Source organism: Neopsephotus bourkii, unplaced genomic scaffold (assembly GCF_033783945.1).
Source record: "Neopsephotus bourkii isolate Nb327-2 ecotype Australia unplaced genomic scaffold, CSIRO-AGI_Nbou_v1 NB_1433, whole genome shotgun sequence".
NCBI classification, from domain to species: domain Eukaryota; kingdom Metazoa; phylum Chordata; class Aves; order Psittaciformes; family Psittacidae; genus Neopsephotus; species Neopsephotus bourkii.
In genome coordinates this window covers 812,064-831,883 of record NW_026901910.1, presented here as the reverse complement: position 1 = coordinate 831,883, position 19,820 = coordinate 812,064, and the positions used below count along the sequence as shown (strand labels likewise).

At 56.5% G+C, this 19,820-nt stretch overlaps 3 protein-coding genes across 9 annotated transcripts in view; 2 read left to right on the top strand and 1 right to left on the bottom strand.

Moving 5' to 3' along the window:
- SIK3 (SIK family kinase 3) overlaps window positions 1-18,653 on the top strand; it is a 54,131-nt gene extending 35,478 nt beyond the window's left edge. For 3 of the 7 annotated variants that reach the window (XM_061368286.1, XM_061368292.1, XM_061368289.1), the window contains exons 7-25: window positions 289-407; window positions 755-865; window positions 999-1,142; window positions 1,602-1,682; window positions 1,776-1,885; window positions 2,025-2,178; window positions 2,633-2,788; window positions 3,330-3,400; window positions 6,882-7,025; window positions 9,936-10,086; window positions 10,491-10,616; window positions 10,872-10,957; window positions 11,644-11,753; window positions 12,273-12,615; window positions 12,835-13,724; window positions 16,930-17,093; window positions 17,603-17,735; window positions 17,913-18,092; window positions 18,411-18,653. In XM_061368286.1, coding sequence (XP_061224270.1) covers window positions 289-407; window positions 755-865; window positions 999-1,142; window positions 1,602-1,682; window positions 1,776-1,885; window positions 2,025-2,178; window positions 2,633-2,788; window positions 3,330-3,400; window positions 6,882-7,025; window positions 9,936-10,086; window positions 10,491-10,616; window positions 10,872-10,957; window positions 11,644-11,753; window positions 12,273-12,615; window positions 12,835-13,724; window positions 16,930-17,093; window positions 17,603-17,735; window positions 17,913-18,070 — 3,251 coding nt within the window. In that variant the 3' untranslated portion in view covers window positions 18,071-18,092; window positions 18,411-18,653. Of the gene's footprint in view, window positions 1-288; window positions 408-754; window positions 866-998; window positions 1,143-1,601; window positions 1,683-1,775; window positions 1,886-2,024; window positions 2,179-2,632; window positions 2,789-3,329; window positions 3,401-6,881; window positions 7,026-9,935; window positions 10,087-10,490; window positions 10,617-10,871; window positions 10,958-11,643; window positions 11,754-12,272; window positions 12,616-12,834; window positions 13,725-16,929; window positions 17,094-17,602; window positions 17,736-17,912; window positions 18,093-18,397 lie in introns of all 7 variants that reach the window. The other 4 variants (XM_061368288.1, XM_061368287.1, XM_061368291.1 and 1 more) reach the window with 4 other exon arrangements.
- RNF214 (ring finger protein 214) overlaps window positions 1-19,820 on the bottom strand; it is a 147,265-nt gene that overhangs the window by 71,187 nt on the left and 56,258 nt on the right. The gene's annotated exons all lie outside the window — the stretch shown is intronic.
- The window catches only part of APOA1 (apolipoprotein A1), a 52,113-nt gene that overhangs the window by 29,989 nt on the left and 2,304 nt on the right, over window positions 1-19,820 (top strand). The window lies entirely within an intron of this gene.

Below are 19,820 nucleotides of genomic sequence, written 5' to 3'. Positions count from 1 at the left end.
TAAGAACAGGTCATACATTGCTGCCTGCTGTCAGATTAAGGAATGATTTCACAGGGGCTGCGTGCAGCTTCCCAGCTGAAAGCTCCCTTTCCTGCCACATTACTTGGGGAAGAGGTTCTCTTCCTGCAGAAAGTGCTTCCTGGAACATGCAAAGCTTTTAAAGCAAGCTTAGGTCCCAGCCCAAAGCGGGGGGAGCTTTGGTCCCCATGGTGACAGCATACATAAAAGATAAAGGCACATTGGCCTTTGTGTCCCTCCCTGTGGTCACCGGCCTCTCTCCCCTTGCAGAGTGTGAGCATCTGATCCGGCACATGCTGGTCCTGGACCCGAGCAAGCGGCTCTCCATGGAGCAGATCTGCAAACACAAGTGGATGAAGCTTGGGGAGGCTGATGCCGAGTTTGACAGGGTGAGGAGAGTGCTGGGTGCCTGCTGGGCTGCCATGGGCTCTGGGCACGTAGTGCTGCGGGGTTGGTTTCGGCTGTTGAACTCCCATTCCGAGTGGTGATGTGCTGCCCTTCCACTTTCCGTATCTCCTGGTCTTGCTTCCCACATTGCTCCTCATCTGCGTGTGTTTCTGTACCTTTCCCTTGGCGCTGAGAGCCTGAGGCACTGGGTTTGGAGCTGGTGTGCCATCAGCCTTCAGAGCTCGTGCCAGCTCGCTGCCGGAGCCTGGCGTGTTGGTGTTCAGAGCGCCGTGACTCACCAGTGTGCCTTTGGGAATGGCAGAGCTGAGCTGTGTCTGTGCTCTTGCAGCTGATAGCAGAGTGTCAGCACCTGAAGACCGAGAGGCAGATGGAGCCGCTGAACGAGGACGTGTTGCTGGCAATGGCAGACATGGGGCTGGATAAGGAGCGCACCATTCAGGTACGGCAGCCGTGTCCTGCCTGCTCCCACTGCGCATCAGTGGCCGGGTTTGCTGCTCATCACCTCTGGCAGCTGAGCTTTGGTTTGTTGCTTGACAGAAGGACCTGAACACTCTCTCCCTTTCCTCTTGCAGTCATTAAGAGCAGATGCTTATGATCACTACAGTGCAATCTACAGCCTGCTCTGTGACAGGCTGAAGAGGCACAAGAACCTGCGCATTGCACCATCTCCCAGTATACCACGGACCATGACCTTCCCCACCTCTGCCAACATCCAGGTAGCTCCCTCTCTTGTGCTGTTCTTCCAGGCCTGGAAGGTCAGCCAGTCCCCTCCTTGCTAAACCCAGACTCGCTTCTGGGTGTCCTCATCCTGGCAGGAGCATCAAAGCACCCCTCATCTGAGCAAGTCCTGTCTAGTCAGGGTGCTGTAACCCTGTGCTTTGTTCGTTGGATCTGGCTTTAGTGAACCCTTCAGACTCTCAGGGACAGAAGAGAAGGCAAGGGGAGGGTTGCTGGTTAGGAGCTAGAGGCTGCAGACTAGAGCTGCTGTGCCATGCTGCTTCCTCAGTTTGTGCTGCTGGCAACCCCTTGAGAATTAAGGATAAACAGATCTTCCCTGGCTCCAGGCTGACCTCCCTCTTCCCAAGTGCTTAGATCTGTGCTCTGGTGCCAATCCAGCAGTGCCTGTAAAGGGGGTATGAGATGCTTCATGTCTTCTGACTTTGATCTCTGCTCAGCAGACAGAACAGGCAGGCAATACCATGAGCATCAATGTGCCCCAAGTCCAGCTCATCAACCCAGAAAACCAAATTGTAGAGGTGAGGTACACCCCTTGATGACCCCTGCAAGTTCTTGTCCCTTGGCTTGGTCCTCACGTTGTATTTCATCATTCCAATGTTTCTCCTGCCCAGACTGATGGAACGATGAACTTGGACAGTGATGAAGGGGAAGAGCCATCACCTGAAGCTCTGGTCCGCTACCTCTCCATGAGAAGGCACACAGTGGGAGTAGCTGACCCACGGTTAGTATCAGCCCCTGCCTCCCTGAGGGAGGGTCAAGGGAACCCTTCTGAGGCCTGTAAGGGAAGCAGAGCGTGCTGGGCCTGTGGCTGGTCCTCACCACATCAGTGCTAATTCCCCTCTACAACTGTGCTTGCACAGGACGGAGGTCATGGAGGATCTGCAGAAGCTCCTGCCTGGCTTCCCCCGTGTCACCCCTCAGGCTCCGTTCCTGCAGGTCACCCCCAATGTGAACTTCATGCACAATGTGCTGCCTCGGCAGAACCTGCAGCCCACGGGGCAGCTGGAGTACAAGGTACTGACCCCTGCGAGTGCCTCGATAGTATGGGGGGGCGGATGTCTGCTCAAACTTGCTCTATTTGCCAGTTCCTTGGGCTACATAAGCTTCAAAACCTTGCTGTGTCTTAGGTGTGATTCTAGTCGAGTCCTTAAAAAGCTGAAGAGCGAAAGAACACTCCAGCACGGAATGAATTACTGGGCTGGGGAGAAATAGGACAGTGCCTGGCTTTGGGGCTGCAGGTTGCAGCCTGCCTGGCAGCTACAGAGGAGGGCAGGGAAACAGGGAGTTAAGCTTTTCCACTGATGTGGTCTCTCCGTGCCATGTCAGTGCTGAGATGTTGATGCTCCTTCATCCCTCCCGAGGCCCAGAGGCATGTCTCTTCTCCTGCCGGTGCCTGGGTTTGTGGCTGGGGCTCAGGTGCTGGAAGGATGCGGTACAGGGTTGATGACTGTGCTGTCTGTGCCTGCAGGAGCAGTCCCTGCTGCAGCCCCCCACCCTGCAGCTGCTCAATGGCATGGGCCCTCTGGGGCGCAGGGCGTCAGACGGCGGGGCCAACATCCAGCTACACGCACAGCAACTGCTCAAACGTCCTCGAGGTCCCTCTCCCCTCGTCACTATGACACCAGTAAGTAGCAAAAGGGAGGGAGAGAATCGGTGGTGTGCTTATAAATACCTTCTCCTGCAGGCGGAGGTGACTGGAGCAGGGCACTCAGTCTGTAGCACTCTGGAAGCACTGGAAGCAGGGATCGTGCCTGCTCCAGAGTAGTGGGGTGCTCTGTCCCCATGTGGGAGCATCGCTGTGCTCTCCTGTAGCTAGCAGCTGAGGTGCATCCCTCTCTGGAGCTGACAGATGTGAACCTTTTAAGTTTGATGGCTTTTCTTCTCCTTTGCTGCTCTACTGGAGGAAGCTAAAACATCCAGCCTGGGCATTAATGTGCGTTCTTTGGCCCTTGATGCATCAGTGAGTTTTCCTGGTAGCACCAACAGAGCAGCAGGCTCGTACAGGCAGTTCTGACGGGGGGAGGAGTGCTGGAAGGGGTTCTTGGTGCTGGGTGCTGCAGCAGAGCTCACAGACCCGTGTCAGAGCTTGTCTGGGAGGGTGTCTGTGGGGTGGATGGGCCCACGTGGCCGCTCTCTGCAGCCCATGGCCTCTCTCCTGTCCGCAGGCTGTCCCGGCTGTCACCCCCGTGGATGAGGAGAGCTCCGATGGGGAGCCGGACCAGGAGGCTGTGCAGAGGTAACTCCTGTCTGTTAACACTTGCCCTTGCTGCCTCCAAGAGGCTCACCCTGTGGGGTTCCACAGAGTTAAAACACAGCAACCTCCTCACAGGCAACAGTGTTGATTCCAGCGAAGGCTCAACATTCCTCTTGCTCTGTGGGTGTTGATTGCTGTAGGCAGTTCCTCCTTTGACACTGCTAGGTGCTTGCAGAGCTGGCTTTCCCTTGGAATGGAGAGCTAATTGAGCACTAGGTTCTCCAGAAACTCTGAAACTGCTAAATTCCTTTGCTTAGTGTGCACCAGCATGCAATCCACACTAACCTGCAAATGAGTGCTCAGTGATTCACCCCTCCCTGCTGAGTGATGGAGGTAGGAAGAGCTCTTCTGTGGCCTTGGGTGGCAATGCAGCTTTTGTATCAAGACATGCAGTAAACATCCAACTCTGATGCCTTAAACAAAGTGAGCTTGCTGGAAATACAGGTACCTGCTAATTTGAGCAGTAAGCCTTCAAATAGTCTGCACCAATAAGAAAGGAATCATTAGATACCAGGCTGGAAACTTGTGTTGTCTTTGCTCCAAATATGTACTAGGAGGCGGGTAGAAGATGCTTGTACTTCCTCAATCCACGAGAACACTAACCTTGTCCTTGCTAACACTTTCTTAGTGGCTTTGCGTAGTCTCTCTCTGCTAACCGGCTGGTGCACTACGTGTGGTGAGTGTGCTTTCGGAGTGCTCCTGCTGCTTCCCTCAAACCCAACACGTTTGTGGACTCCCCCAGGTTGTACAGGCCATCACCTCGAGCAAGGTAGCGTTCCTCAGGGGCTGCACTCGGGAGCAGGATTCAGCCTGGGGCTTGGGGCAGGCAGAGAAGCACTGGGGTGGGTGGATGCTGTGCTCCAGAGCCTTTGCCAGCTCTTTCCTTCCAGTGCTCCAGAGCAAAGGGGGATTTGAACAGTGGGAGTGTGCAGTGACAGACTGCAGAGTGTGTGCTGAGACTCCTTCTGCCTGCACTTACAAGTCCGAGCTGGTGCCATGAACAAACTCACTTCCAGCCCTACTTTAGAGATGACCCCGAGCGCATCTCGTGTCTTCTGCGTAGCCTCAGGCCCTGGTTCTTCACAAGCTGCTGTTCATCCTCTGAGCCGTGGTACTGGGAGGGTCCATGCTCGTGGCCTGCCCCAGCTGCAAGGCAGCACGAGGAGAGAACTGAGGCCAGGTCACAGCACTGAGCAGATGAGGAGCATGCTGCTCCTGGCACTGAGGCCGCAGTCAGGCCCTGTCAGCTGCAGAGCCCTGAGTGCTGTGCTCTGCACACACATGTGCTGCCTAGCTGCCCATTCAAAGGTGTCATTCAGAGCCTGTGATGTCCACTGACATCACCTCCGATGGTGGACAGTGTTTCTAACACTGCAAACCAGATAAATCTGATTCTGGGCAGGTTTTCACCTCTCCTGTTAAGCCCTATGGTTTCAGTTGAGTGTTCAGTTAAAGCATTGGCCCAGCTGGAAACACTTTGAGCCTCCCCCCGCAGTCTTTTGTAGGCTGCAGGCTGCTGAAATGCTGAGCTCCCACCGAAGGCAAGTCTCCTTGGACCCATCCATAGGTCACTTGGCTGCTCTGGACAGTGCTGTCCTCAGCCCTTTCATACCACGTGTTCCTCTTCCACCAGATGGCCCAGAAAAAACCCGGTCCAGGTTGTGTGTTAACTTGCTCCCCACCCCCTGATGTTGCAACCCATCAGTAGTCACCAGAGGAGAAGGGTAAATAGTGTTAGCATGAGGGACAGATGCAAATATTTAGCTTCTCAGAACCCTGCGCTGTGTCCAGCCCCCAGGGAGCAGGTTTTGCCCTTCTCAGCCTGACCTTGAGAACAGAGCATATCTTCTCTGTGTTCCAAGGAACAGTCACATCTCCTTGGAGCTTTGGGGAACTTTCTTCCACCCAAACCGCTGTTATAGCTCATGATTGGATTGTTCCCTCGAGGTCTGAAATGAAATGATCTTAGCAAACCACAACTGTAAAGCTCTTTGGGAAACATTCCCCGCCTGCATCAAATGATTCTTAAACAGCTAATGGCACAGCCTTTGGCAAGTTACCACAAGGCCGAGCACTCTTCATTCTGTTAACTTGCTCTCTTCTGCTTAAGTGGCTTCCGCAGCTAGCAAGGAGAAGGCTGGGCTTTGAGAGGGCAACAGCTTTCCTGCTTGCTGCTTTTCTGTGCTTCACCAGGTGAAGTTGTAGGGAGCCCTAGCAGGGGGAAAGAGGGAAGGTGAGAATCCCATCAGTATCCCTGGTGTCGCTGGCCAAGTGATCTTTGTCCCTGTTACCAGATGGTGCACCAGAACAGAAGTTCCCAAGTGGCCATTCACCCACTTGGGTTCATCCTCTGGCCTTGAGCGGGTGAAGTGCTCGTCCCCTGCTCTTGTTACTGCTTCTGACCCCGTGGCCCAGCTGCTCTGGGCATCCCTGCAGCCAGAACTGAGGCTTAGGGCTGTGTGGCTCTGTGGTCCTTGGTACCATCCTTGCTGAAGCAGAGGCTCCTGGTGCTCCCCAGTCCTTGGAGGGACTCCTGCAGTCTCTTAGGTGCAGTGCAGAGGGTGCTTTAGCTCAAGCTGCTGCCCCCGGCTCTGGAGCAGGAGGAGAGCCCAGCACCAGTGCTGGGGCTGTGCTCCAGGGGAGGGACCCTCTCCCTGCTCGGGTTCCCGCTGGCTTTACCGGGTGATTCCCAGCTCCCTGGAGAGCAGAGCAGGGACTAGATGGCGCCCTCGGGCCGGCTGAGCACCGGCCTTCCTCCCCACAGCCCTTCCTCATCGCCTTGGGCAGCCAGAGCCTCTGCCCACCCATCAGCCCTGGTGCGGTGGCGTTCGGGCAGGGACTGCTGGCACAAGGGGTCACTGCTCACAGCGAGAGCCAGGCTAGGTCTGGAGCGCAGAAGCTTCCTGCAGGGGCGAGTGGAGCAGCAGCTTTGCTCTGTGCCCCTGCTCTGGGTTATCTGTGGTTTGTCTCTTGGCTCCATGCATGCGGCAACCTTCCCCAGGGCTCAGTGCGGCCTTGGAGAGACCTGCTGTAGGGGAGTGAACCCACTTAAGGGCAGGTCATCACCTGGGTATTCCCAGAGGGAAATACCAGCACTCCCCTTGGGATGTTAGGTAGTCCTGCCAGCAGCAGGAAGTTGGACTTGATGACCCATATGGGTGCCTTCCCACTTGAGGTGTCCTATGACTGTATGAGTCTACGAGAAGTGGCTTTCCTGCTGGGAAGAGCTAATGGCTGCTCTCCCCTTCTGAGGCAGGCAGCTGGAACTGCCCTTGTCCCCTGAGCACTGAGGACCTCGTGGTGTGATGGGCATGGGCAGCAGGGCCATGGCGTGCTTCTCCCTGGTCAGTTCTGAGCACTGCAGCAGCCTTCTTCCTTCCCATTTCCTCTGGGCTATCTAATGCTCCCTCTTTTAGGCGTTCTCCCATCAGTCTCTTATCAAATGTGCTCCTGCTTGTTGCAGATACTTGGCAAATAGGTCAAAAAGGCACACTCTGGCAATGACCAACCCTACAGCTGAAATCCCTCCAGACTTGCAGAGGCAGCTAGGACAGCAGTCCTTCCGACCCCGGGCCTGGGCTCCACACCTGGTCCCCGACCAGCACCGGTGAGTAACGGCACCGGCCCTTCCCTCGGGCAGCTTTGCACCAGGAACCTGCTCACAGGGCGTCTGGAACGGAGCACTGAGGACGTCCCCCTGGCAGGGAGGGAGGAGGAGGAGGAGGAACAGGGACAAAGAGCAGAGCCACAGAGCAGAGGGTGCCTGGCCATGCTGGGGAGCACTGTGCTGAGCACACCAAGTGTGCACACCAAGCCATGCAGGGCACGGAGCAGCTGGCTCTACCTCCCCCCCCAGTCCTTATTTTGTGGCTGGGGGGTGACTTGCCATGAAGTAAGGGTTGGGAATGAGCTGCTCATTCCAGCTTTTCTCTGCTGTTAATGGTAGGTGTCAACTCACAGTAGATAGCACATTTTCTACAGAACATTTTTGGAGGCAGATATAGGCAAAAGACTGCACCAAGAGTCATCTACACCTGAGCTGAAAAACCTCACTGTTCTGCACCAGAGTTGTGTGTTTTGACTGCAAAGTCTCTTTGCAAAGCTTCTCAAGAGTCATTTTATCTCTGATCTGAACCCCTGTTGAGAATGATGTGGGGAAGGGAAAGGAAGCTGGGGAGGGGGAAGTTAAAATCACTGTGCCTGGGAAAGGGGGAACCTCTGCAGAGTGATCTGAGCACACTCGGATGTGAGGGCAGAGGTGTTAACCTGGCACAGAGTCCTTGCCACAGCAGCAGACCGGAGATGCCAATGCCACAGAGGGAGCCTGCACCCCGGCGCTGTGCCCTGTGCTGGGAGCTGTTGAGACAGCAGGCTCCTGCCAGGCTGGATTGGTGCTCGTGGTCAGCCTGCAGCCAGCTCACCCTGGCAGGCTTGACAAAGCGCTTTTTATTGTAGCCAGATACCTGCTGAGCTGAGCACTGATGTAATCAGCAGAGACAGGTGAACTCTGAGCAGACTGAGGCAGTGCTAGTGCCACGCTGGAGCTCCGGAACACCGAGATAAGCACCTCCATACCCTGAAGTTACTCCCTCACAGAGGTGCTGGGGGGATGGGAAGAGCAGGAGGGGAGAGATTTCTAGGGTCACAGCTTGATAGGAAGAGGAGTGCAGCTTGCAAAACCACCAGAATGTGCTGTGTCCTGCTTTCAGGATTGCTTCAAACCCCACAGGTAAGCTGGGTCCCTCGCCCACTGCAGGGCTCGATCTTTGACAGGGCTGTTAAAACACACTTACCCTGTAAAGACATCGGTGTCGCCTCTTGGCTTTGGCATCCTGAGGCCGTTGCATCATGCACAGGGTGGTATCTGCTTATTCCACCCTCGGTGTCGTAACATGCTGTGAGCCTGCCCCATGTTTTACCTATGAAATCATAGGAACTTCATTTGACCACAGCCTAAACAGATCTCCCTGTGCTGTGTCCCAGCCAGGTATGGCACAGAAACCATTAGCACTCTTTGTCATCGCGTCACTAGACCTAGTTATTGAGTGGCAGGAGGGTTTTATTTCAGCACTGCACGTATTTTAAGCCATCCTCTTACGTAGCACCAAGTTTTGGTCACGATAACTTAGTATCTGAAGGCAGAATTGAAGCACAACCACAGTACAAGGCAGTACAGCTGTCCTGCCCTGCCACATGGGTTTGGGAACCTCAGCATAATCTTATCTGTAGCTTCTGCTTCCTGTCAGTACAAGAGGAGATCAAATAGCCCAGGATAATGGATGGGATGGCATCAGAAGGCAGGGGCACAGCTCTGTCCTTGGGAGGAAGCTGTGTGTAATCTGTACAGACTGCTGTATGTCCTGCTAAGGCAGAGCAAGTAACAAGGACTGAACCCATTGTGCTGGATGTGCTCCAGCATCGGCCACCTTCCGATAAGGGGGAGCTTCTCTGGGTGAAATTGTGTCACTCTGTGGAACGGGCTTTGGTCCAGAGCCATATTCAGCATAGCTACAGCAGTGCCTTGCCTGCAGCAGCGTGGGTCAGGACCGCACCGGTTGCTGCTAGAGGGGCTCCATGGGGTTTAGTGCCAGTATATCAGAGGTGCTGTAAAGCCCACACCTCCGAGGCCACCTCACAAAGGCCATTAGGTAATGTTTGCTGGGGTTTATAGGCATTACATTTGCACAGGAACCATTAGGGCAGGCAGAGAAACCTGGTTCTGTTTGTTGTAAGGCACACTGTGACCCCTGTATGGAGGGTCAGCTTTGCTAGTGATGGTAGAGCTTGTGCCTAATGGCAGGCAGGAGCTAAGTGCTCGACTTTGGGGATGGGGAACCCCAGCTTTGGGGTAAAACAGCTCCTGGAGAAAAATCTGGCTCCCTCTGATGGTGAAGAAGAAACTTCTGTGTGAAGGGAATGTGCTTATAGCGCCCTGATGCTTGATGGTGCTGCGAGCCAAGTGCCAGCTCCATTCATGTGTTACATGTCCCCTCTTGTGCAGTGCTAGGCTCTTGCCCTCTGTTTTAATTCAGCGCATCTCTGAGCATGGATGCCAGCCCCTCTTCCTCCTCAGAGGCTGTGGAACACACCAGGCTCCTTCTTCCATGTGCCTCTGTGTTTTCCACAGGCATCAGATGTAGTCAGGACCATGGGGAAGTGGAAGACTCGGGAAGTGCTACTTGAGGAGGTGAATTTTAAGTGCTTAGGATGCTGAATGGTTTCTGTAACCCTTTTCCAGCCAAGGGATAGATCCATCTGAATGGATGGACTATGAGTTATGCCCCACCTGGAATCTGGTTTGTGGCCAAGTCATCCCCAACCTTATCTGCCCAGGCACTGAAGACACTGATAATCTTGTTTCCTGTTCGCAGTGGTGGTGGCACTTTGTTACTGATCTAAACCATGGTTTATTCTGGGTGAGTGGGCCGCTAGAGCTTGGCGTGGCTGGTGTAAATGTCTCTGTACCGCTGTGTTTCTCGGTTTCTGGCATCTCTAACCCACTTCCCCATGTGTTCAGTTCTATTTACAAGGACTCCAATACTCTGCACCTCCCCACCGAGCGCTTCTCCCCGGTTCGGCGCTTCTCCGATGGTGCTGCCAGCATCCAGGCTTTCAAAGCCCACCTGGAGAAGATGGGCAATAACAGTAGCATCAAGCAGCTTCAGCAGGTAAGAGAAGGCTGTGGGTCCTCAGCAGAGCCCCTGCAGGGGCTTTTATTGTCTCAGCCTTGCTGCTTCAGGAAGCAGAAGGTGAAACCTTCACCACTAATGGCTGAGGACACTCAGTGGTGGCTTTGCAGCCCCTCTGTGCATCTACAGCAGCTCTGCTGAGTGTCCTCTCAATGCCTGTGCTGTTCTCCTGCAGGCCAGGAGCCTTGGGGGCTGACACCCCCCTTCCTGGGGAGCACAGTACCCTTTCTTTTCTGTTAAGGCTTAAACTGTGTTGTCCCACACCTGGTTCCATCCAGCTCAATGGACTGGGCTCTCTTTACTGGCTTTTTCACATGGATAGGCTGCAAAGAGCACCTCTGTGGTGTGCTGTGCACTTACAGCCTTCACTGTGTTCATTGCAGGAGTGTGAGCAGCTTCAGAAGATGTATGGTGGGCACATGGACGAGAGGACGCTGGAGAAGACGCAGCAGCAGCACATGTTGTACCAGCAGGAGCAGCACCATCAGATTCTTCATCAGCAGATTCAGGTACTGGAGCCTGAGCTCTGTGTCCCTGCATTGCTGCAGGCACAGCAGGTCCTGGTGGGACAGAGGAGGGTGGGTTGCTTGGGTGGCTGCCACGAGGAGCGAGCCTGAAGGACTTGAGCAATGGTGCCTGCACACTGGTGCGATAGCAGCACCCAATCTGGCTGTGTCCCACTCACCAGTCAGCGTTGTCTGAATGGACTGCTTGAGACACTGTGGATTGCAAACACTTTCTGTTTCTTCTGGTGCCTGGTCCAGGACTGCATCCGGCCACCGCAGCCGTCTCCACCCTTGCAAGCTCCGTGTGAAAACCAGCCAGCTCTGCTCACTCACCAGCTTCAGAGGTACAGAAATGCTTTAGGGAAGCTCTGGGGAGAGGGTTTTACTCCTAGTGTGAGCAAACCCACTCAGAGTCAGGGCTGAGCTGCAAGTGGCTGCAGTTAGGATGGCACAGCCGGTTCCCTGGTGAGCGTGCCTGCTCCTTGTCGCTGGATTCTGTCAGAAGGGCTTTTAGGAGCAGAGGGACAGGAGTCAAAGGCACAGGCTTGCTTTGAGCAGGGGATTGACAGTTCTGCCTCTTGGCCGCCTGGAAAGCGCCTTCCCCTTGGTAGCCCGTTTCTCTGGTGGTTCCTGCCCAGAGCTGCTCTGGACGTCTCACACCAGTTCAGGCTTTCGTTAGGTAACTGTCCTTGGCTTCAGCGCCCTGGCTGGGGATGAGGCAGCCTGGCTTACGGGAAAGCAGAGGGGAAGGTTCCTCACCAGCTGCACTGAGGCAGGAGGCGAGCCTGCAGTGCCCTTGAGCCGTGTTTCTGGTGTAGCCCCCGTGTTATGCTCACTACAGGCATGGCATAGGCAAGTTGGGTGGCTCCCAGAGGAGAAGGCAGGCTGGGAGGATCTTGGGATCCCAACGGGGCTGTGTGCTGTTTATTTAAAACACAAGAAACGCAGCGTTTGGCGTCAGCTCTCGTGGTTGGAAAGGCATCCTAATGAGGAGCAGGCGTGATGGTGAGCTGCTTGTTTCCCTGCACAGGTTACGGATTCAGCCATCCAGCCCGCCCCCGAACCACCCTAATAACCACCTCTTCAGGCAGCCCAACAGCAGCCCACCTCCTGTGAGCAGCAGCGTGCTCCAGCCCCACGGTAAGCACCGGCGCTGCACAGAGCCATCTGCTCCTTGGGGCGGGCTCTTGGCACAGCCATATGGGCCGATCACAGCTCTGGGGACACAGGTGCAGGGGGAGCTGGGGGGCTTCGTCCCCCCCATGGCCCACTCCTTGCGCAGTTTGTGCTGATGGAAAAGCTGCTCCATCTGGCAGCAAGCGCTGGTGTTATCGAGAGCTCGCGAGGAGCTGCCAGCTGGAATGTGCTCTTGGGTTTCTTGTCACAAGATCCTTACTTATCGCTCCCGGGGGTGGGGAGGCAGGGCTGATATTCTGGGCTTTATGCAAATGGCCTCAGCTTTGTTTCCCTGTCTGTGGAAGGGGCTGTAGCTGTGACCTTTGTGTGCTGGTGCAGTGTGACAGCGCGGTCAGGAGGCACGCTCCTGGTCACCCTCTTACCGGGACTCCCAGTGTGGCCCGGAAGAGCAGCAGCTCCGCAACGGGGCAGGAGCATTGCCCCTCGCTGGCTGTGGGTGCTGAGGGTCTTTGTTCCCCATAGGTGCCGCCTCCCAGTCCCAGTTCCAAGGGATGCCGTCCCACAACACAATCTTCCCGCAGTCCGGTAACTGTTCCCCTCCTCCAAACATGGGGCTGACGTGCCTGGGCCTGCAGCAGCAGTCGCAGCCTCAGCAGGTCACCATCCAAGTGCAGGAGCCCGGTGACATGGTCAGCAACAGCCTGGTGGCCGGGCAGTCCATGTCCTCCCATGCACGGGGGATGCCCATGAGCCCCAGTGCCAACCAGATGCAGATGCAGCACCGCGCTAACCTGATGGCCTCCCTCTCCTACGGCCACAGGCAGTTATCCAAGCAGCTCAGCGCCGACAGCGCCGAGTCGCACAGGTAAGGATGCTGCTGCTTCCCCAGGCAGGGAGGAGGGAGATGGGTGGGTATCTCGGGCTGGGATGCGGCTTCCTCACCAGCCCAGCACTGGCTTTGCAGAGCTGAGTTGTCTCCGTGCCCCTGGGCAGCGGTTCCTGTGAGGGTCTGCCTGAGGGAGCAGCTCTGCCTGCGTCCTGCTGCTCACTGATGAGACAGTGACTGTTGCTCTGTCCTCCGCAGCCTGAACGTGAGCAGGTATCCCCCTGCCAACTACGACCAGGTGCACTTACACCCCCACCTGTACCCCGAGCAGCCCCGCGTGTCCCCCGGCACCTACAGCCCGGCCGCAGGAGTGGGGTTCCCCCCAGCTCAGCAAGCTCTCAAGGTCCCGCAGCTGGACCAGTACCCCAGCTTCCCGCAGAGCGCGCATCAGCAGCAGCAGCAGCAGCAGCAGCAGCACTACACCGCATCCGCACTACAGCAAGCACTCCTGTCCCCGACGCCTCCCGACTACAGCCGCCACCAGCAGGTACCGCACATCCTCCAGGGACTGCTTTCCCCCCGGCACTCGCTCACGGGGCACACGGACATGCGGCTGCCCCAGTTAGAATTTGCACAGCTCATCAAGCGGCGGCAGCAGCAGCAGCAGCAGCAAGAATTCCAAGAGTTGTTCAGGCATATGAGTCAAGGGGACGCTGGGAACATGGGCGCCAGCGTGGGACAGAGCCTCTCGGAGCGCCAGTCGTTGTCTTTGCCTTATCAGAGTGCTGACACGTACCACCCACAGAGCAGCCCCCAGCATCTCCTAAAAATCAGGGCGCAAGAATGTATCCAGCAGGTCCCTGCGTCAGTGCCGCCGCACGGATACGGGCACCAGCCAGCCCTGTTCCATTCGGAGAGCATGGAGGAGGACTGCGCGTGCGAGGGGGCCAGGGACAGCTTTCCTGACAGTAAGACTGCAAACACATTGACCAAAGGCTGCCACGAGAGCCCTCTGCTCGTGAGCTCAGGAGGGCACGGGGACCCAGACCCCTTGCTAGGAACTGCTAATCACGCGCAGGAGCTGGGGACGCACCAGTACAGGCATCAGCCCGCGGCTGCCTTCAGTAGGAGTAAGGTGCCCAGCAGAGGTAAGGCTCCCTGCTCCTGATGGAACACTGCCCTGCTGCCGGCCTCCCTGCCGGAGGCTTCCGTGACATGCTCTGCATAGCACGGGGATACCTGGATTCCTTCTGGCTTTGTGGCCTTCAGGAAATGCAGGCATAGTCTCTAATAAACAGCGTTAAATAAGAAGGGAACCCGAGCAGCAGCTTCTCTTTGAAGTGTGACCTACTTCTGCAGGCAGGTGAAGGCCAGGCCCCAGCAGTGCACTGCCATCTTCCCGGGGATGCTGTGTGGTGTTGATGCAGTTATTCCCATTGGTGGTGGTCCCAGTCCCCCATAAAACGGGCTGGAAACAGTTAAGTGACCAGCATAGCCCTGAGAGTGGTGGTAGATGTCTTGTTGCTAGGGCTGCCTTGAGGCAGCTCCTCTGGCACGTTGGGCAGCAGCAGCAAGGCTCCAGCCCTGCCTGAACTAGAAGGGGATGGTTCTGGGGAAAGTGAGTTTAAACTTGCCATTAGCATCTGAAGACCTTCTCTGCTACTTGGAAGCCTTTGCTCCTTGGTGGCTGCATTGGCAGCAGTGCAGTGTAAGAGAAGCTCCTGCCTGAGCTGTAATTCCCAGCCTTCTCTGTATGAAAAGCACCATCCTGGCCCCTTGCTAGGAGAGCTTTGGTGAGGAAAGGGCTTTCCAGGCTAAGCTGGGAGGGTCAGTATTCACAGCGAGACAGAGCTGTGCTGGTCTGAAGCCATCAGCTTGCCCTTGGCACAGCAGGCCCTATTGCAGAGAGGCAGTGTCCAGGGCACAAGAGGCTTGGCTTTGTTTGGGGACACAGCATGGGTTTGCTGGGAAAGTACTGGGTTGGAACAGAGTGGCATGGAGGGCAAAGCAAGCGTGCCAAGCCCTGGTCCCCCGGAGCACAGGCTGGGTAGGGACGAGGCTCGCCTGTTCTGAAGTCATCTTCAGTCCTGGGTAACCAATGTGTTTGCTCCTGCACCTCATTCTCCCTGTGGTGCTTGAAGCACAGAAGGGGAGAATCACCCCAGGTGGAGGTGGAAGGTCTGCAGGTGTGTTTTGTACCAAATCACTGTGGTATTGAGAAGTTTGCTTCCTAATGCCATAGACCGTTAGATGAGCACCAGGATTTACTGAAGTTCTGCCCCCGTACTGGAGGTGCTCACACTGGTTACACAAGGGAGAGGACTTTACCCTCCAAGGCTTTGTAAATGAGTAAAAGCAAGTAAATGTTTACAAATAGTGTTGTGTAAGTGCATTGTCAGAGGGCTCATGGAGTAAACTCTGTGCTGAGATGCAGCTGCTTGTGCTGCTTTCCTCCTGCCTTCAGTAACCCACTTGGACTCAGGCCTGTGCTGCCCCACACAGCCTGGGTACCCTTATCTGCAGTTAAACCCTGCGCAGCCTCAGGGTCTGTGCTGGTGCTTCACTCACACACGGGGTACCCCCAGCATTCCCAAGTGTGCGGTGTGCAGGCACCAAGGGCTGGCTGGAGAGACCTGCCCTGGCCAAGCACAGCTCCTCTCCCCATTGGCTTTTCCAGTTGTTTTCCCTATAGTGTTTTAGGAGGCCACATGTCTCTTCTGCCCCAGCTCACCAAGTGTTTTCCCTTGAGTGGGGTGTACCTTCACAGTGCCTGCTGATGGAGCATGCTGTCCCTGAGCAGAGAGCCCTGGCTTGGCTGTTGAGCATCACAGCCAGGGACTGGGAGAGCGTTCACCAGAGCCGTGTTTAGGATGTGACTGCACTGCCTTCGAGCAGCCTTGCTCCAGTTTTGCTCCATCCATCACAGGGCTGGGAATGCTGCCCATGGGAAACCTGCCTTGCTCGGCCCTGAAGGAGCGGAGCTGGCGGCCCATGGTGCCAGTGTCACATGCTGCACTGACACAAAGGGGATGGAAGGGCTCCTGCTCCGGGTTCGGGCGGCTGGAGCAGGGCTGGGGTGAGGAAATGAGGGAGGATTCCAGCTGTCCCATCCCTCAGCCCTCTGCATCCCCGAGGTGGTGGTTGTGCCCTGGGTCCAGGCTAGTCCAGGCTGAGGGGTCTCATCCCCGTGTAGCAGGGCTGGCTGTGGGAGCAGGCTGTGTTTGGAGCTGGAGGAGCCGTTCCCACAGTTGGAGCGCTGTCCCGAGCAGCATGTGGGTGGCACGGCCCCGCCAGCAGCTCTTACCTCATGTTCTCCTTCTCCCTTTTCCGGGAAGGCTGACTGGTAACCGCACGTAACCCCACGGTTGTGCAAAGCAAGGGGGAGGCTGCCACATCTGCCTGCCCGCGCTCCATCCCGGCCCAGCCGGAGCTGTCTCCAGGGCAGGAAGGGCACTGGGAGCTCTGTGCCAGCCCTGCTTGTGCTCCTGCAAGCGGGTCCTGTCCGGATCCCGGTCCCTTTATGGGCAGGTGTCCCTGGGAGCACCTTCCTGGCATCCCTCCATCGCAGACCCAGCAGTGTGGGGCCGTGTCCTGGGACAGTGCAGGCAGAGCCTGCTGTGTGTCACTCGGGGGCAGCTCCCCGGTGCTCGTGGCCACGTCAGCATGTTTGTGCTCCACGGGGCTGCTCGGAGCTGTTTACAAGCATCAGACCCAGTGACGGCTGCTCCCTACCTCAGGACTTTATTCAAAACATCGTGTACTTGATGATGGGAGGTTTTGCTTGATAGCAATGTAGCCTTTACCCTCGGTCAGGAGAGCTTGCAGCGCAGATGGACTTTGCCAGGCAGATCACTCATGTACTCCTGCGGCCAGATTGTGGGAGGGCAGGGAGAAGTCATCTGATAAAAGTGAACATCCTGGCCAGCTCTTCCAGCAAGGCTGTGCTGCTGGAACGGCCCTGTGGAGGCTGGGGAGATGCTTCTCCCTCCTCATTGTGCAATGAAGGGGGCAAGGCCTGGAGGAGGTGGAGGGGAAGGCAGCAGGGCTGGGAAGCAGGCTGAAAGGGTCTGGCTCCTGTCCCCTGGTGCCTCTGCCCCTCTGATTTTAGGCTGCTTTTGTAGACCCCATCAGAGGCAGATAGCATTGGGGTCTTTGGGATCTCAGCGCTGGGAGGAGTAGCCTGTCCAAGTGCCACCGGGGGGACCCTGGTGCTGCATCACTGCATGAGAGCAATGGGGGTCCCTTTCTACCACTGACTGTTCGTGGTGTTGCATCTCAGCCCTGTAGTTTGCAGTGAGAGCTGCAGGTTCCTCGCACTAACCTGGCCTTTCTCTGTCTTGCCTGCCTTTGAAGAGTCCATCGTAGGGAACTGTATGGACAGGAGCTCCCCCGGCCAAGCCATGCAGGTGCCTGACCACAACGGGCTGGGCTACCCCGTGCGACCTGCCTCCAGCGAGCAGCCGCGGCCCAGGACCCTGCAGAGACATCACACCATCCAGAACAGTGATGATGCCTACGTAGGTTTGACGCAGCACAGAGCTTCCTTCCTGTGGGGGTTAGGTACCAGGGGTCCTGTAGGACAGGCAGCACCCGGCTCTGGGGGGTGCTGGCAATGGAAAGCCCCATGAAACACTTGAGGTAGTGAACACTCTCGCAGAGATCCATGTGAAATGCTCCTCCTCTGCTCAAGGGTTGCCCCAGGGTGGCTGCTGCAGTGGGGCAGCTCTTTTCCCCCCATGTCCTCTGGTGAAGCAGCCTGGGAACTGTCCTGTCCAAAGCTGGATGTGTTCTCTGCCCTACGTGAGTAGGGCTCTGCCCTAGTTAGTGCAGTGTGGATCTAGAAGGGACTTGGCCTGTCCAGTCCATTCTTGTGTTGAGGGGACAGTGGCTGCACCTAAGCTATGCCTTATGGTGCATGCTTTTCACTTGTGCTTAGAATCCCTTGCTGAAGGCTTCCCAGAGCTGGGGCGGCAGAGGGATGCTTTGTCCCGATCCCCCTTTGACTTGCGTGCTGCTCTCCCCGCAGGTGCAGTTGGATAACTTGCCTGGAATGAGTTTAATGGCAGGAAAAGCACTCAGCTCTGCTCGGATGTCGGATGCTGTCCTCAGCCAGTCATCACTGATGGCCAGCCAGCAGCTGCGTGACAGGGACAGCGATGGTAAGGACCTGCCGAGCTGCAGGGGTGCAATGGGGGGGTCTGGGCCAGGAGCTGAGCGCACCAGCTCACAATCTGGGGTGCACAGCACCTCTCCTCCAAGAGAGCAGTGCCTGCAGGGAGCAGGGGAGGGTTGGGCACCTCCTGTGCTGACTCCAACGCTGTTCTTTGCCCTTACAGAATGTGGGGAGAGTTTGGAAGGTCAAGAGCATCCCAACCTAGGTGATGGCAGCCAGCATCTAAACACCTCCTGTTACCCATCGACATGTATTACAGACGTCCTACTGAGCTACAAGCACCCAGAGGTGCCCTTTGGGATGGAGCAGGCAGGGGTGTAACCAGGAGGGAGTGAGTATTCAAGTGTCCTCCTCTGCCCAATATAGGGTCAGAGCCCTGTTGTTTAGACTACCCTGTGTCCCATTCCCTGCTGCCTTGCTCCAGGGCTGGTGTGAGGCTGGGAATTGACCAGCAGCTCCAAGCTCCCATGGCTGTGGTCCCCTGCTCATCAGCAGGCTCCTACCAGGCCTTGGCTGCTCTGTCAGAGCCCTGTGTCTCCCCCCCAGGGTGTAGCTTGTGGTTTGGGATTGGGAATGGGGTTGGGGCTGTGGAAGCAACGCTGCCGTCCTCTGGTGTCTCCTAACACCCCTGCTTCTCCTCTCTTGCAGGGTTTCTGTACAGCTTTGAAACGAAAAGGTCCATTTTAAACCAACAGTATCTAGCAGCATTGCGCCAAATTGCCGTAGTATTTCTGACTAACTGGAATACCATGGCCCCTCTCCTCATATCCACGCCGCCAGCCTGCCCTGCCTTTGGTTTCTTTCCTTCCTTTGCCATGTTTGCCTGGAACTCGCACCGAAACAGCCAGAGCCGCCATGGAGCCCGAGCACTGGGGCTGCTCGGGAGGGGTTTCGCTGCCCAGGGAGCCGGTCGGATCCTGGATCCCTCATCCCGTGCCATCCTCCTGCTCTTTGTCCCTGTGCTCTGGTGAGGATGAGGATGAGGACGGGGACGGTGCCGGCCCTGCAGCAGATCCCACGCCTCCGGCCGGGAGCACCCACCCTGGTGCAATACGCTTCTTGTCTCATCCTGGTCTGCTTTGGTTCCTCCTCTCCGTCCGTCCGACCGCCCGTCTGTGTCTGTCCTGCGCTGAAGGATCAGCTCCTCCTGCCCCCGGCCCCCTCCTGTTCTTTTCCAACCTGCATCCCACTTGGGGTCTCTTTCTCCTGGCTTCTCCGTAGGGAAGACGGATTTTCCTTTGTCTCCTTGGCTCCTCCTCCCGACCACGTAGGAATTGTTTTTTTTGGTAAATGTTGTTTTATTATTATTGTTATTAATAAAAAGGCAAAAGGAATTTCCGTTTGAGAGGAATTTTTAACCTAGATTCTGTTCTGTATCGATTGTGACTTGCACCTTCTGTTCAAAGGATTTTATTTCCCCCGATGACATTGTACTTGTGACTGGTTTTCCCTCGCTCGTGCCAGTGGCCGCAGTGGTGTTCTCCTGGATGCAGTTGAGGCGCGCGTCGGTCTCCCCTTGTCCCGCTTCCCCCGTTCCCGTGCGGGCTGGGGGGGCCGTTCCCTCGGGAACCCACGGCTCCGCTTCTCCTTAAGGACACTTTTCTGGAATCTTTTATAAGAGCAAATCCCCCCCCTGCCTCTGCACAGAAGGAAGCGTGGGACCAGCCCGGCACAGCGGCATCGCTGCCCTCCCATCCTCACCATGCCTCGGCCCGGCCTCCCCCCGGCCAGCAGCGATCCGGGGCACAGGGGGAAGTGCCGGATGCCTTCTGCTCCTCCCTTTGGTTTGGTTTCCTCTGTTTACAAGGCACTGTGGCGGGGGGGAGCCCCTCGGCTGCCCCACGCCTGCAGGGCCCGGCTCCACGTGCCATCGCGCAGCATCACCCGTCCTACCATGGCTTTGTATTGTAGCACCCACCCCGCGCAGTATGTGTTGAATGTATATTAATGCCCTTTGCTCTTCCTCCTGGGTTTTGGAAATGTCAGAAGTATTTTTTTGCCTTCCTCCCTCCCTCGTTTCTGTTGGACTAAACCAAACCCAAGTTTCGGTAACTCTTCGGTCCATTTCTTC